At 37.3% G+C, this 12,217-nt stretch overlaps 1 protein-coding gene across 3 annotated transcripts in view; it reads right to left on the bottom strand.

Annotated features, from left to right (window-relative positions):
• The window catches only part of LOC121965852 (arf-GAP with coiled-coil, ANK repeat and PH domain-containing protein 2-like), a 71,510-nt gene extending 61,558 nt beyond the window's left edge, over positions 1-9,952 (bottom strand). For all 3 annotated transcript variants that reach the window (XM_042515970.1, XM_042515984.1, XM_042515977.1), the window contains exon 1: positions 9,582-9,952. In XM_042515970.1, the coding sequence (XP_042371904.1) occupies positions 9,582-9,634 (53 nt within the window). In that variant the 5' untranslated portion in view covers positions 9,635-9,952. The remainder of the gene's footprint in view (positions 1-9,581) is intronic.
• Positions 9,953-12,217: the final 2,265 nt, after the last annotated feature.

The following is a 12,217-nucleotide window of genomic DNA, read 5'->3' as shown; positions in this document are numbered from 1 at the left end:
AAAGACATAAGCTGACACTCAAAGACCATCTGCTCCTCGCATCTTTTCACTATCCTCAAAATTGGAAGATATTTTCTAATGCAGATGTAAAAGGCTAGCTGAAATTTGTTTCTATTGTACAATATCTGAACAGGAATTTTTCATTATTGTCATTTAGAGCTGAAACAGTTCATTGGTCAATTGACAAGTTGAAAAAAATATGCTTTTTAAAACAGAGCTCCTGCAGCTTAAAGAAAGGTAGATTTAAGACTTTTTAAGGGTTTTTTATTGCTATTAGGAATTAAGTTAAATATCTATTTTCTAATAACCAAAATTGAAGAAGGACATTTATTTTTGCCCAAATGTTTACTGTAACATAAAACATGATTTTTTTTGTCCTGTTAAAACTTTAGATTATCTACATTAAACATACTAAACATACTGCAGATATTACTCTATCATAAAAGTATGTATTTTGTTTACCAACATAAGTAGAAAATATCTGGTGTTTCTGGCTGGTTTTCTTGGCTATTTGTGCTCGTCACTCTACATCTGAGATTTCACTGTTTAGATTCCCATCATGATGAGTGAACTCTTCATAAAAGCCTACTTCCCATGTATAAGTATTTTTAAGACTTTACACAGATCAATTTATGTCAGTTTAATACCAATTAAGGCCTTATTTTCAGATAAATGAATTCAATGCCTTTTAAGACTTTTCTGGATCCCTGTTGAAAGCAAAAACTCCAGGTGTGCAAAGTGCAGCACCTTGACATCAAGCAATAAATGCACTTTGATTAAGATTATGGAAAGTCGTAATTGAATGTTCTTTAAAAGCTGGTTAAAAAGTAATGCTTTAGTCTCTACTACTGGATACCGTATTTCAAGATTGCCTATTTTGGTGGAAAACGACTCTGATACATTGTCAGTGAACATTTTGCTTATGCGTTCATGTGACTTGCCGGTTCCATTTAAAAGCAACAATTCCTCATAATGTAAAACATTATTTGCTCGGCATTACGTTTCTCTCAAAATGTACTTGCTGCTTCAAATAAATGCAGTTTCTAGGAGACAGGGCTGTGTAAGAATTAGCTGCTTTTTGTTAGTTCATAAAGCACTGAATGGTTTAGGTCCAAAATATATTTCTGGCCTTCTGCTATGCTATGAACCACAGGAGACCTCTAAGATCTGGGACAGGTCTGCTTTCTGTCCCCAGAGTCAAGACTTAACATGGGGAAGAAGTGTTTAGTTTTTATGTACCACATATCTGGAAAAAACTTGCAGAAAACTTCAGGTCAGCGGCAACTCTCACCTCTAATTCAGACTTTTCTCCATGCAGCCTGGCTTTTATTAAATTAAATATTTATTCATTTGTGACACTGCACTGTAATTTTCATTTCTGTACTTTATGCCTCTCTTTCTATTAGTTTAGCTTGTTTTTATTTTCGATTCTCTTGCTCTTTAATTAAGCTTTGCATTCAAATGTCCTTTATTTCATTTTATTTATTTATTTATTTGCAGGATGTCTCAATGGTTTGGATGTTTATATGTAAAGCACTTTGAATTTCCTTGTTGCTGAAATGTATTATATAAATCGACTTGCATTCCTTTTTCTTTATTTCATTAGACTAATGCGTGAATGTGTTAGGTGAATATCTTTGGGCTATGGACTGTTTTTCTAACAGAAATGTTTCATATTTTTTAACCTGTTTTTTTTTTTTCAATGCTGTTTCAGTCTTGCTTTGTAATGCACTTTGGGCTGCATGTTTGTATGAAAGATGAAAGATGAAAGTCTGATTTGTTTTTAAAAAAAACATTAATATGAAGACATAACTTTGGGCTATAGGGGATTTCAATAGGCATTTTCACAACTTAATTCCAATTTATAAACCAATAAATAAATAGATATATCAATTTAATATTGGTCAGATTAACTGATAATAAATAGCCGCAGTCCTAATGTCATAAAACATTTTTTGCCCCATTCCCAAAGTGAGTCATTTAATGTCATATATCTGCCAACACAGAGTTTAATCCCATATTTATATTTCCCCACACAGCTTCAAACTTGACAGGTCGCTTAAAGCAGGCTTACTTCTAAATGACTATAACTAATCCAATTTAGACATGTCTGACAGCTGAATAGCTCTGCACTACAACTTTCTTTTGATGTTTTCTAATTCCATTTTGTACAGTGTCCAGCAGCAGTGTTTTGTCATCTCTTCTCCCCTCTGGTAACTTCAATAATGTTTGAATTTATAGAGAGTAATATACATGGGGCTTTATTTTTTGTTTTTAATTTACACTCTTATGTTTGCCATGAGGGAATGGACTGAGTTTATTCCACTGGACTGAAATGACAGTGCTGGTGGTAAACAATCCAACACTTTGAATCTGTTTCTGTGGATGGAAATGTGAAGAATGGGGTGAGCTTCAGTGCTGTGACGTAGATCCTGTAATTGTTAGAGAGCAGCGCAGTGGTGATATGGAGGGGGGTCCCACTGTGGTAAAAACCCACCATTAGACGCACGAGTTTCGACAGCAACAACAACAAGATGAGGTCATTACTTAAAGATAAACAGTTACGCTGGTTTTTGGAAAGTCCAGCTTGTTGTTTAAATGAATGAACATTTTGGCCAATTTTGTTTTTTTATCACACATCCTCATCCTTCCTATGTCTTACACAAGCTGTAGGAAGGAAACACAGACTAAGGAAAGTCATCACTACAGCACTTTCCTGACCGACTGTAAAGATGCAGGAGTGATCAGCAAAACAGACAGCTATGGGGATGTCACTAACCATTATTTTAATTATCAATTACTGATTATTTTCTCAAGAAATCAATTAATGGCCTACAAATGTCAGATGGTGAGAAATAACACTGTCAAAGAAACAATTTTGTTTCCTCTGCTGCCTCATATTTACTGAAATACTCTGTGTCTAGTACAGACAATACAGCAGGAGTAGTCACTCCTCTTAATTCATTAGCTGTTAATTTCCTTTATTAATAACCACTATAAAAAAAGGCACCGCAGCTCAATTAAATCAAACTGAAACAAGCTCGGCATGCTAACAAGCCCGCAGCTGGACTCCCAATGGAAAACTAATCACTGAGTGTTGCAGTACGAGGAGCGCTCCTCATCAGACTCTGTGCTCTGTATTAAAGACTGCCAGTGATCTACCGGCTCTACAGCTGTCAATGACTCAGGGGAAACTGCAGCCGGGACTGCTGGACCGATGACTTCATAACATGGGACTCAGCCAAGCTCAGAATCAGCCAAACCAATCAGGAGCAAGCAATATTGTTATCATGATTAGGCAACGGGTGAAGACGGGGGGAAAGGTCCCTGCTAATTACAGAAATTAGCTCACTCCTGGGCAGCTCATGTCGATTAGCTATAAGAACATATCCATCGTACTCTGGTGATGCTTTATTTCTTAAAGGGACAGGTCACCCCGAAATCAAAGACATATTTTTCATCTTACCTGTAGTGTTATTCATCTGTCTATATCGTTTTAGTGTGAGCTGCTAAGTGTTAGAGATTTTGAGTTGTACTTCTCTTCAATATAATGGCACTAGATGGCACTTGGCTTGTGCTGCTCAAAGTGACAAAAAAATACATCTGAAAAACTCAACAACGTCGCTTTACAGAAATCATAACCTGGTTACACTATGATAATGCTCAGACCTTTGGTGCGCAGTTTCATGTAGGAACTATTTTCTTCGACCAAACTACACCCACTACCCCCTCACCGCGCGGAAGGATGCATGCATCTACTACTAGCTCATCTAGCAGCACCGTGAAAGAGGACAGCATCTCGCGCTGTCACGGACATGAGCGTCTCGTCCATGACTAAATGTACGCTTCCTTCTAGGCAGTGATACGGTTGGTGAGTGCATTTGGGTAGAGAGAAAATAGGTCCTAAAGGAAACTACTAACGAGGTCTGTGGATTGTCTTAGGTCATGATTTCTGGAAAGAGACATTCTTGTTGAGTTTTTCAAATGTTATTTTTTGGTGCTTTGAACACTACAAGCCGACTTCCCTTCAGATCAATTATATTCCAAGAGAAGGCAGACATCTCAACTGCTGATATTTTCAACTCTCGACAGCTCACACCAAAATAATCTAGACTGATAAATGGCACTACTGGTAAGAGAAAAAATATGTATTTTTGATTTTGGGGTGAAATGTCCCTTTAATCTCTTGGCGTAATAACGCCTTGTGGCCTATTTAGAATCAGATGTTATAACATTTCAGCTCCACAGATGTTCAACTTTTGATCATGTCATTGTTGCTCTTAAAACTACCAACACAAACAACATACTGCTAACTTAAGAAGAAAAACATTTCCGGCTTGTTTGGGACCTTGCAGGAGAGAAAGGCATATTAAATAATATGCTAAACATTTACTCCTATACATGTCAGGAGAAAAGCCACGGACCTCTAAAGGGAATTTTCAACTCTCATAGTTGAAGAGGAGCCAGGAAAGGCTGAGTCGAAATGTCTATTCTCAAGTGGAAAACTAGGCTACCAGCGTTTACTGCCAAAAATACATAATTTTTGCACTAGTGCATCTCTCCTCCAGGCTGAAGGCATGGTTTATGACCAAAGACAGCTTCCCAACTAAAACGAGGATGAGAGAAAAAAAAAAAAAATAGATGCGGGGTGTGCCAAATTACCACTTGAAAACAACCCTCTCCACATTTGGGGGCTCCATATTCTCTGGCACCAAGTTGAAAGCAAACACCAAAATGGAAACAGATGTTAAGCGAGTGAGAGCTGCTCCTCGCTGGTGTATGTATCCATGTTTTCATACATTCTCCCTTTCTCTCTCTCACTATGTCCTCTTCTCTGGCCAAACATAACAAGTGGGGGGTGGAAAAATGAGAGTGAAACGATGGTGGTCGAAGTGGAAAACTGTGCTGTGAAAATCTCTAATGAGTCCCAACCCATCAGGATGATCCTACAGCAGACTTTGAAGTCAGGAAACTTTGAGAGATGACTCGGCTCTAGGGACAAAGGGCAATGAAAATATAGATGGAGATGGGACTATATACGCTTAGCTGGACTCATAGTTGCAGAGGATCATGGGAGGTGGCTTCCTTTCTTCCTAACAATATAGTTAACAGACCGGAGGGCAATTATTTTGATGTTTAGGTGGTACAAAAGTCGAATAAAATAGCTGATTTCTCATGCAGCATGGGACTTAGTATGTATAGTTTTCTGAAAATAGTGCAGGGAAAGAGCATGATTTGTTCAGGAAAATGGCTGAACCATAGTTCCCTCAAAGAAGATACATTTGGAAGCTTAAGTTATAAAGAGAAACTCTGGCAACTCTGATAGGTAATTATTTTTGTGTGAGAGGATTAAGAGTCTAGTCTGAGGCGGGAAACTGTTGACTGACTATGAAGTGTGTGGGAAAAAACGCTGTTAGGAAATAGACAATTTCAACTTTTTTTTCAAAAAATGTCACTCCATCCAACAATGCAAGAAACATTTAACCAGGTGAGATGTGGAGGGAGTAAAACTGCAAAATGCAAATAACAGTTACTTTACTTATTATATTATTGATCAATCTGCCAGTTATTTTCATTATTGATCATTTAGTCTATAAAATAAAAAAAGAAAAACTTTCATTACAATTTCCCAAATGTTAAAGTGATGTCTTAAAATTGCTGCTTTTGTCCAACCAACAAAGCCAAAGAGTCTTGAATTATTGTGATTAATGACAAAGAATTGCAGCAAATTCTCATATTTAAGAAACTAGAACCAAATCAGTTATCAAAACAGTTGGGATTAATTTTCTTACGATCGACCAATCGATAAATCGACTAATCTTTGCAGCTCACAAAAGGTATTTCAAGGCTGCAAAATAGTTTTCATTATCAATTAACCTGACAATTTTTTAGATAATCATTTGATCTGTAAAAATATATAAATAAAGAAAACAGAAAATGCACATGATAATCTCCTAAAACTCTGACGTGTTTAAATTCCTCATTATGTCTAACTAACAGGTCAAAAACCAAAGATATATTCAGTATACTTATTTAAATAGTGTTAAATGTGTAGGACTATCTGGACAGTCTATAAATGTATAGATGACGATAACTGGTGATTAAATCAAATTGTTTATTTGATTTAATCACCAGGTATGGCACGGCTAATGACTTGTCTGACAATAGCTAACTGGTTAATATCTAACTTTTTGATCTAGAGGTTGAGATTTAGTTGGAGACAAAACACAGTATAGCAGCAGACCTGCTATACTGAATAACTGGACTGCAGAAGTTTCCCACTCAAGCTAACAGTAACTGTCCATCCACTGATTTAACCGTCACCAGCATTATTTAGACATTAAACACACTGACAGTGAAAAGTCAGTATTTGATGTCGCTCAAATCTCAGTGTGATAGCCTTACCCACTACAAAACAGCTTTTCTACATTTTTCTGTTTCTCTCCTCTTACGTGACAGCGTGACTCTTTCCACCAAAAGGGGACACGTCCTTGGTGATGATGCGATGACGCTCTGGTCTACTAGCAATGTTTTAATGGTCATGCAGTGCAGCACTGGATTTAAAAAAGTAATCAAAAGAATGTCTTTTTTAACATTTTAGGCATGTCATAGAATTTTTAAAAATATATTTTAATTAACAGCCAAAAAAACAATGTATGTTCAAAACTTTTCCAAAACATTTTGTAAATTCCAAGCCTTGTCAAGGCCTGGAAAACAGTTTTTTTCTGAGAGCCCTGACTGAAAAATATCAGATGATCTCTCCAAAGAAACTGGAAAAAGTTGGGATATTCTTGAAAAATTACTGAAGAAATTCATTGAATGAAGCAGTTTCCAGTCGGGCTGCACAATTAATCGAATATTAATCATGATCCAGATTTTGTCCTCTCTCAAATAAATGAACATAATGGACTGCGATATCATCGTTAAAAATGGCCGCTCCACTTTTAAACACTGTTTTCATTTGGTTGCATTCTGTGATGGCATGAACATTTTTAGTTCGCCTAAATTTTATAAAATGTTAAATTTATATTATATTTATATTTAAAAATTAGGTGACAAAAATATCTATTTTAAATCTGATTTGATGCAAAGACTTCGTAATTATCAGGAGTGTAGCACAACATGAAAGTGAAAACAGTGCTCTGTTTTTTTTTAATAAATACTCGTGATAAATAATCATGATCATTTTGGCCATAATCCTGCCTTGTTGCCAATAATGAATTTCCTGTCAAGCAACTGAAAATGAATCAACTTATCGCTTCAGCAAGTTGTTCATGTTCTGAATGTGTGCAGTTAGGCTGGAATAATGCAAAGTCACAAAACTAAATAAATGAATGACAATAATAAAAGCCGTAACAGAGTTTGGAGCTGGTCATTGTTATCTATTAACATTTGGGGATCGAGCTTTGTACACAAATGATTGACTTTCGGTTGGGAAAAGGTATCGTTGATGTCTAAAAAATGATATCAGTCTTCATTGGTTATTGGTAAGGTTTCAGTTTCAGACAGACGATGTATGTATACCACATCCTCTGTCTGCGGTCTGGCTGAGGTAATTTCCTAGCTTTGATAAATTGTACATCACTGACACACACAACTTTTAACTGTCTGCAGTGACTGCGTGCTTTCTGTCATCAAGAGTCAGGCGGAGTGTGTATGAGGATGGTGATGATGAAGATGATGCAAAGAAGGAACAAAAGCAAGAACTGATATACATACGAACTTGCTAATATGTTTTAGAGAAATAATGGACTAATCTGAATGCGTGGATGAAAACAATTTCAGGAAATATAATAATAACTGTAATACACAAGGGTGTATGTCACTGGAGTGTTAGACAAGCCAACTTAAAGTTACACAGCTGAGTAGGAACTTCTCCATCAGTTCATCCCACTGAATGTGATCCCAGAAAAAAACTGCTTCATTCTTCTGCAAACAACTTTCTAACATCTGTTCCTCGTTTTTGTGTGAGAGAGAGAGGATGTTGCAGCAACAACGAAGAGAGCTGAGGGAGGAAGGAGGCGCCTTCACAAATCTCTGGAAAACGGCAAGTGAGTGAGGAGGAAGTTGAGAGCAAACATCCCATTTTACGCGACTTTGAGGCCTGATGAATGGGGGGGGGGGGGGTTAGAAAATAACTTGAAGAGTGACGATTTCAGAAGTGACTTTGCTGACAGGAATACATGACATGAACACCCACTACCTGACAAAACTGATGAGGAGCTCCTTTACACCTTGGGAGTGGACTCAGCTTCATGCAAATACTTATGAATAATAATAATAAAATAATATAATAATGAAACACATGATGGTTTAAAGATGTTGCACCTAATGTGGAAGAGAAAGTGTGTGAGCCCTGCACCAGCTGAAACCAGTGGTAAACATGGGTGGGGATCACCAGGCCCAACAATACAATATTATCACAATACTAAATTCACAATAAAATATTATTGTGAATTTGAACATTTTGCAATATGTTGAGTACTGCGATAACATCTACAATACATTGTGATTTATTTATTTTTAACTGCAAATTATGTGCCCAAAGGAAAACTTTGTCAGCATCTGTTTTATTGCATAAGATTAAGTTTTCTGTCAGTTCATTTCACTTCCATAATAATAACCACAGCAAAATATATTTGAAAAGGCAAATCACTTTTGCAACCAAGCTATACAAGATTAATTTGTATTTGCAATATTAAAGGCTTCTATAATTTTGAAAAAAAATATTAAAAATATTCATGGCATTTCAATACAGTATTTAAAGTAGCACAATACTTTTTTCCCTACTTTTAGAGGTCAATTGGAAAAGTAAATCAATCAAGCTATTTTTTCAGCAAGAAACGTGTAAAAAGAAAATAAACACTGGTTTCAGCTTCTTGTCTTACGAAATATTAAACTTTCTAGTTTTGGATGTTGGAATATTTAAATGTCAGCTTTGGCTTCGGGTAATTGTTAAGGATAATCTTTTTTAATCTTTCCGTGGTGGAGAAAAAAAATACAGCGTGGTGTTGCGATATTGTGCTTGGTAATACTGTATGTACATGCCAATAATCTTTCTTTTTTCTTAATATATAAATCTTTAATATTGGAAATACAAATTCAACTTTTACAGCCTATTAAAAATAAAATCAGTGACTTTTTCAAATAAATTTCGCTGCAATAATAATTATTTAAGTTCAATGATTTCATTGTTGTACGGTCTTAATCTGTCTTGTGCAGAATGCTTGAGATTTTTTAACAATTACAAATTGGCTACAGGCACAGACTGCGACTTCCTGCATTCATTTTTAATATATATTCCTATCTTTACATAATTTATACACAGAAAACAGGCACCAGCACATCTTACTGCTGCGCATATGTGCTTGCCACAGTGGTCAGTGAGTTTATGTGTTGGTTTCCTACCCCAACAGGCAGCCACCCCGGCTGGCCCCAGCTTTCTTTACGGACAAAAATAGAAGTAGCAAACAGCTAGCTGGTTACAGCTGATTAGCTTAGCAGGCAGCTAACTTAATACTTTCCCCTGTGATTAATCAATAACCTGTGCCCAGGACAAAAGCCCGGTTGTCATCACTCACCTGAACCGCGGGGAGTCCTTCAAACACTCCTCGAAATCCACAGTTATCTTCATTTTGGCCGCAGAGAGTAAAAGCCGCAGACTTGCGCTTTCTTTGATTAAAGACAGTAATCCAGGCTGAGTCTTTGCAGGCTAATTAGCTTGTTTGCTAACGTTGCTGAGGCTCCGTGCGACCAGCTGGCTCCTCTCTGTCACCAGCTAGCCTCAGAGGCCAGCAGCGACGATTCAGAAGTCCCAACAATGCTACCATAAACGACCGTGTTGTTGAATGTATGACTGGACAAAAACAAATCGCTATAACTAGACAGTTTCAGCCGTAGCGGTCAGTCCTGAAAGCAGAGAGTGTCGTCCGGTAGCTAGGTCATAGCAGCCAGTGGGAGAGGAGCTTTTCTCCAACGCAGATACTACTGCTCTACAGAGATCCTCTACGCTGCGAACAGATGCGTCACTACGCGGCGCGCATGTGATCCGCCTCTGTTATCTAGCACTGACAAAGTTGTGTGATGTTGTATGTTGATTGTCATCGTAAGTAGTGATACTGAGATTGTTGAATCTCAGATGCTGAGATCGCTACTGGTTATTACTTTGGTTTCCAAAAAAAAAAAAAAAAAAGGGGGGGGGGGGTGTGGGGCACTTCTTCTGCCACTAGATGGCAATACCTGTGACCAATCACACCTGAAGCACTTTTTGCACTTACTAAGGGTTTTTTCCTTAAGTCTAATTTTCTTGCTTGTGTTGTACGTCGCTTTGGATAAAAGCGTCTGCTAAATGAAATTGTAGAATTGTAGAATTGATCCAGTTTATGGAAACGATCGGAATCCTTATTTTATTCGGGCCCGAGCACCGAACATTGCGAGGACCGTCTTTGAATGCAAAGAATTATTATTTTTTCTGCCGTATCAGTTGCATTTTTGAAGGTTGCAAAATGCCCAAAAAAAACATGAAAAATGTTGGATTTTGGTGGTTTCGGATACGGGTCTGGCAAAAAGGCTCCACAGCTCCCTCTGAGGTGTAGCCCCAATGGCAAGTTTGACCTACAATTATGACATTAGGTTCAATTATGTATCATACCCGGACAAACAAAAAAGCCTCTTGGACCCAACCCCCAAACCCAACAGGGAAGTCAGCCATTTCAAATTTTGTGCTGATTTTTGCTGATTTCCGGCCTCGTACTTTTGAGAACTCGTCCCACAGTATTAATCCAATCAACTTCAAATTTGGTGTGTCCAGTTTTACAGGATTAATCCCATCGACTTCAAATTTTGTGTGTCCAATTTTAACCCCTTGGTGATGAAAAGTTATCAAAGATCCGCGGAAAACCTTTACGAGTTTCCCATGGCACAGCTTCAAATTTTGATGTTTCGCCATAAAACAGGAAATTGTTGAAACTTTGGTGTACATTGTAGGATCCGCCTGAAACTTCATAGGCTCGATAAGGGTCACGCCCTGAACAGATTTGTGTGAGAATATTCTCTAGTCTTTATAGCGCCACCTAGTGGCTATAGGAAATAATGTTTCTTTATACTTTTACGAACTTGTCCAACACAATTAATCAATCAAGTTGAAAATCTGTCTGTATGATCTTCAGTCTTTCACAATTGAAAGTTATCAAAAGCCTGCACAAAACTTTTACCTTTTATCTATGGCTTAGCATCGAATGCTAATGTTTGGCCACAGAGGGTGAAATTGTTATAACTTTACTGTACATACATGAATGTTCTCCAGACTTGGCATGGCGGATAACAGTCCCAGCCCCGAGCAGGTCTATGTGCTAATTTTCTGTCAGTGTGCTAACATGCCTTAGTAGCGCCCCTAAAAATGTTTCAGTGAGACAGCCCTCTCATCTGCATGTATGAAATCTGGTAGACGAGCCTATCATGTTCAAGACGTACAAAAAAAAACCTCATTAGACCCACCCCCCACACCCAACAGGAAGTCAGCCATTTTGAATTTTGTGCTCGTTTTTAGCGATTTCCACCAGGTCTCTCTTTATGCTAATTAGAATGTGCCATCCCCCGTGTTTGATTGGCTGACTACACTTCGAGTAGCCAATCAAACAGGGGGGATGGCACATTCTAATTTGCATTAAAACAGATTTATAACTGATATGTTTAGCTGCTCTCATTTTAACCAAGATAAAACACTCTGCAGCATTTACACCCTTTAAATAAAAACTAACAAATACATGATAGTGGAAATTTACAAGCTTTGTGGGATAATTTCAGTCTCCCATATTTAAATTTTCACTTCTTTCAGGCTAACAACATTAATATGGAAATCTACTGTTGTGGAAAAATTGTATTAGAAATGTATGACATCTGTATTGTTCATGGTCATGGTGTGTTATTTTGAGAGGCAAATCATAACTATGGATAATGGACAAATCACAGATTTCTTCATGCAAGTGCGTAGGTTTTGTTTCAACATTAACGAAGACACATAGCAATGGTGAGGGGACACCTATTTCTGCATTATCTGCATCAGTTTATGGTGAAAATGTCCTTAATTTTGTCCAAATAAACAGTTCTCTTCTACTTTCATGTTTTACTGGGGGAAATGAACATATTCTAAATACTGAGGACATTTTTTTTTTACAAAACATCAAAGCCTCAGCATTTATTCCTGGCAGTGTGGAGA

The sequence above is a fragment of the Plectropomus leopardus genome, chromosome 3, assembly GCF_008729295.1.
Source record: "Plectropomus leopardus isolate mb chromosome 3, YSFRI_Pleo_2.0, whole genome shotgun sequence".
Classification (NCBI taxonomy): Eukaryota; Metazoa; Chordata; class Actinopteri; order Perciformes; family Serranidae; genus Plectropomus; species Plectropomus leopardus.
Note: the sequence above shows the minus strand (reverse complement) of the source record. Positions and strands in the feature narration are given on the sequence as shown.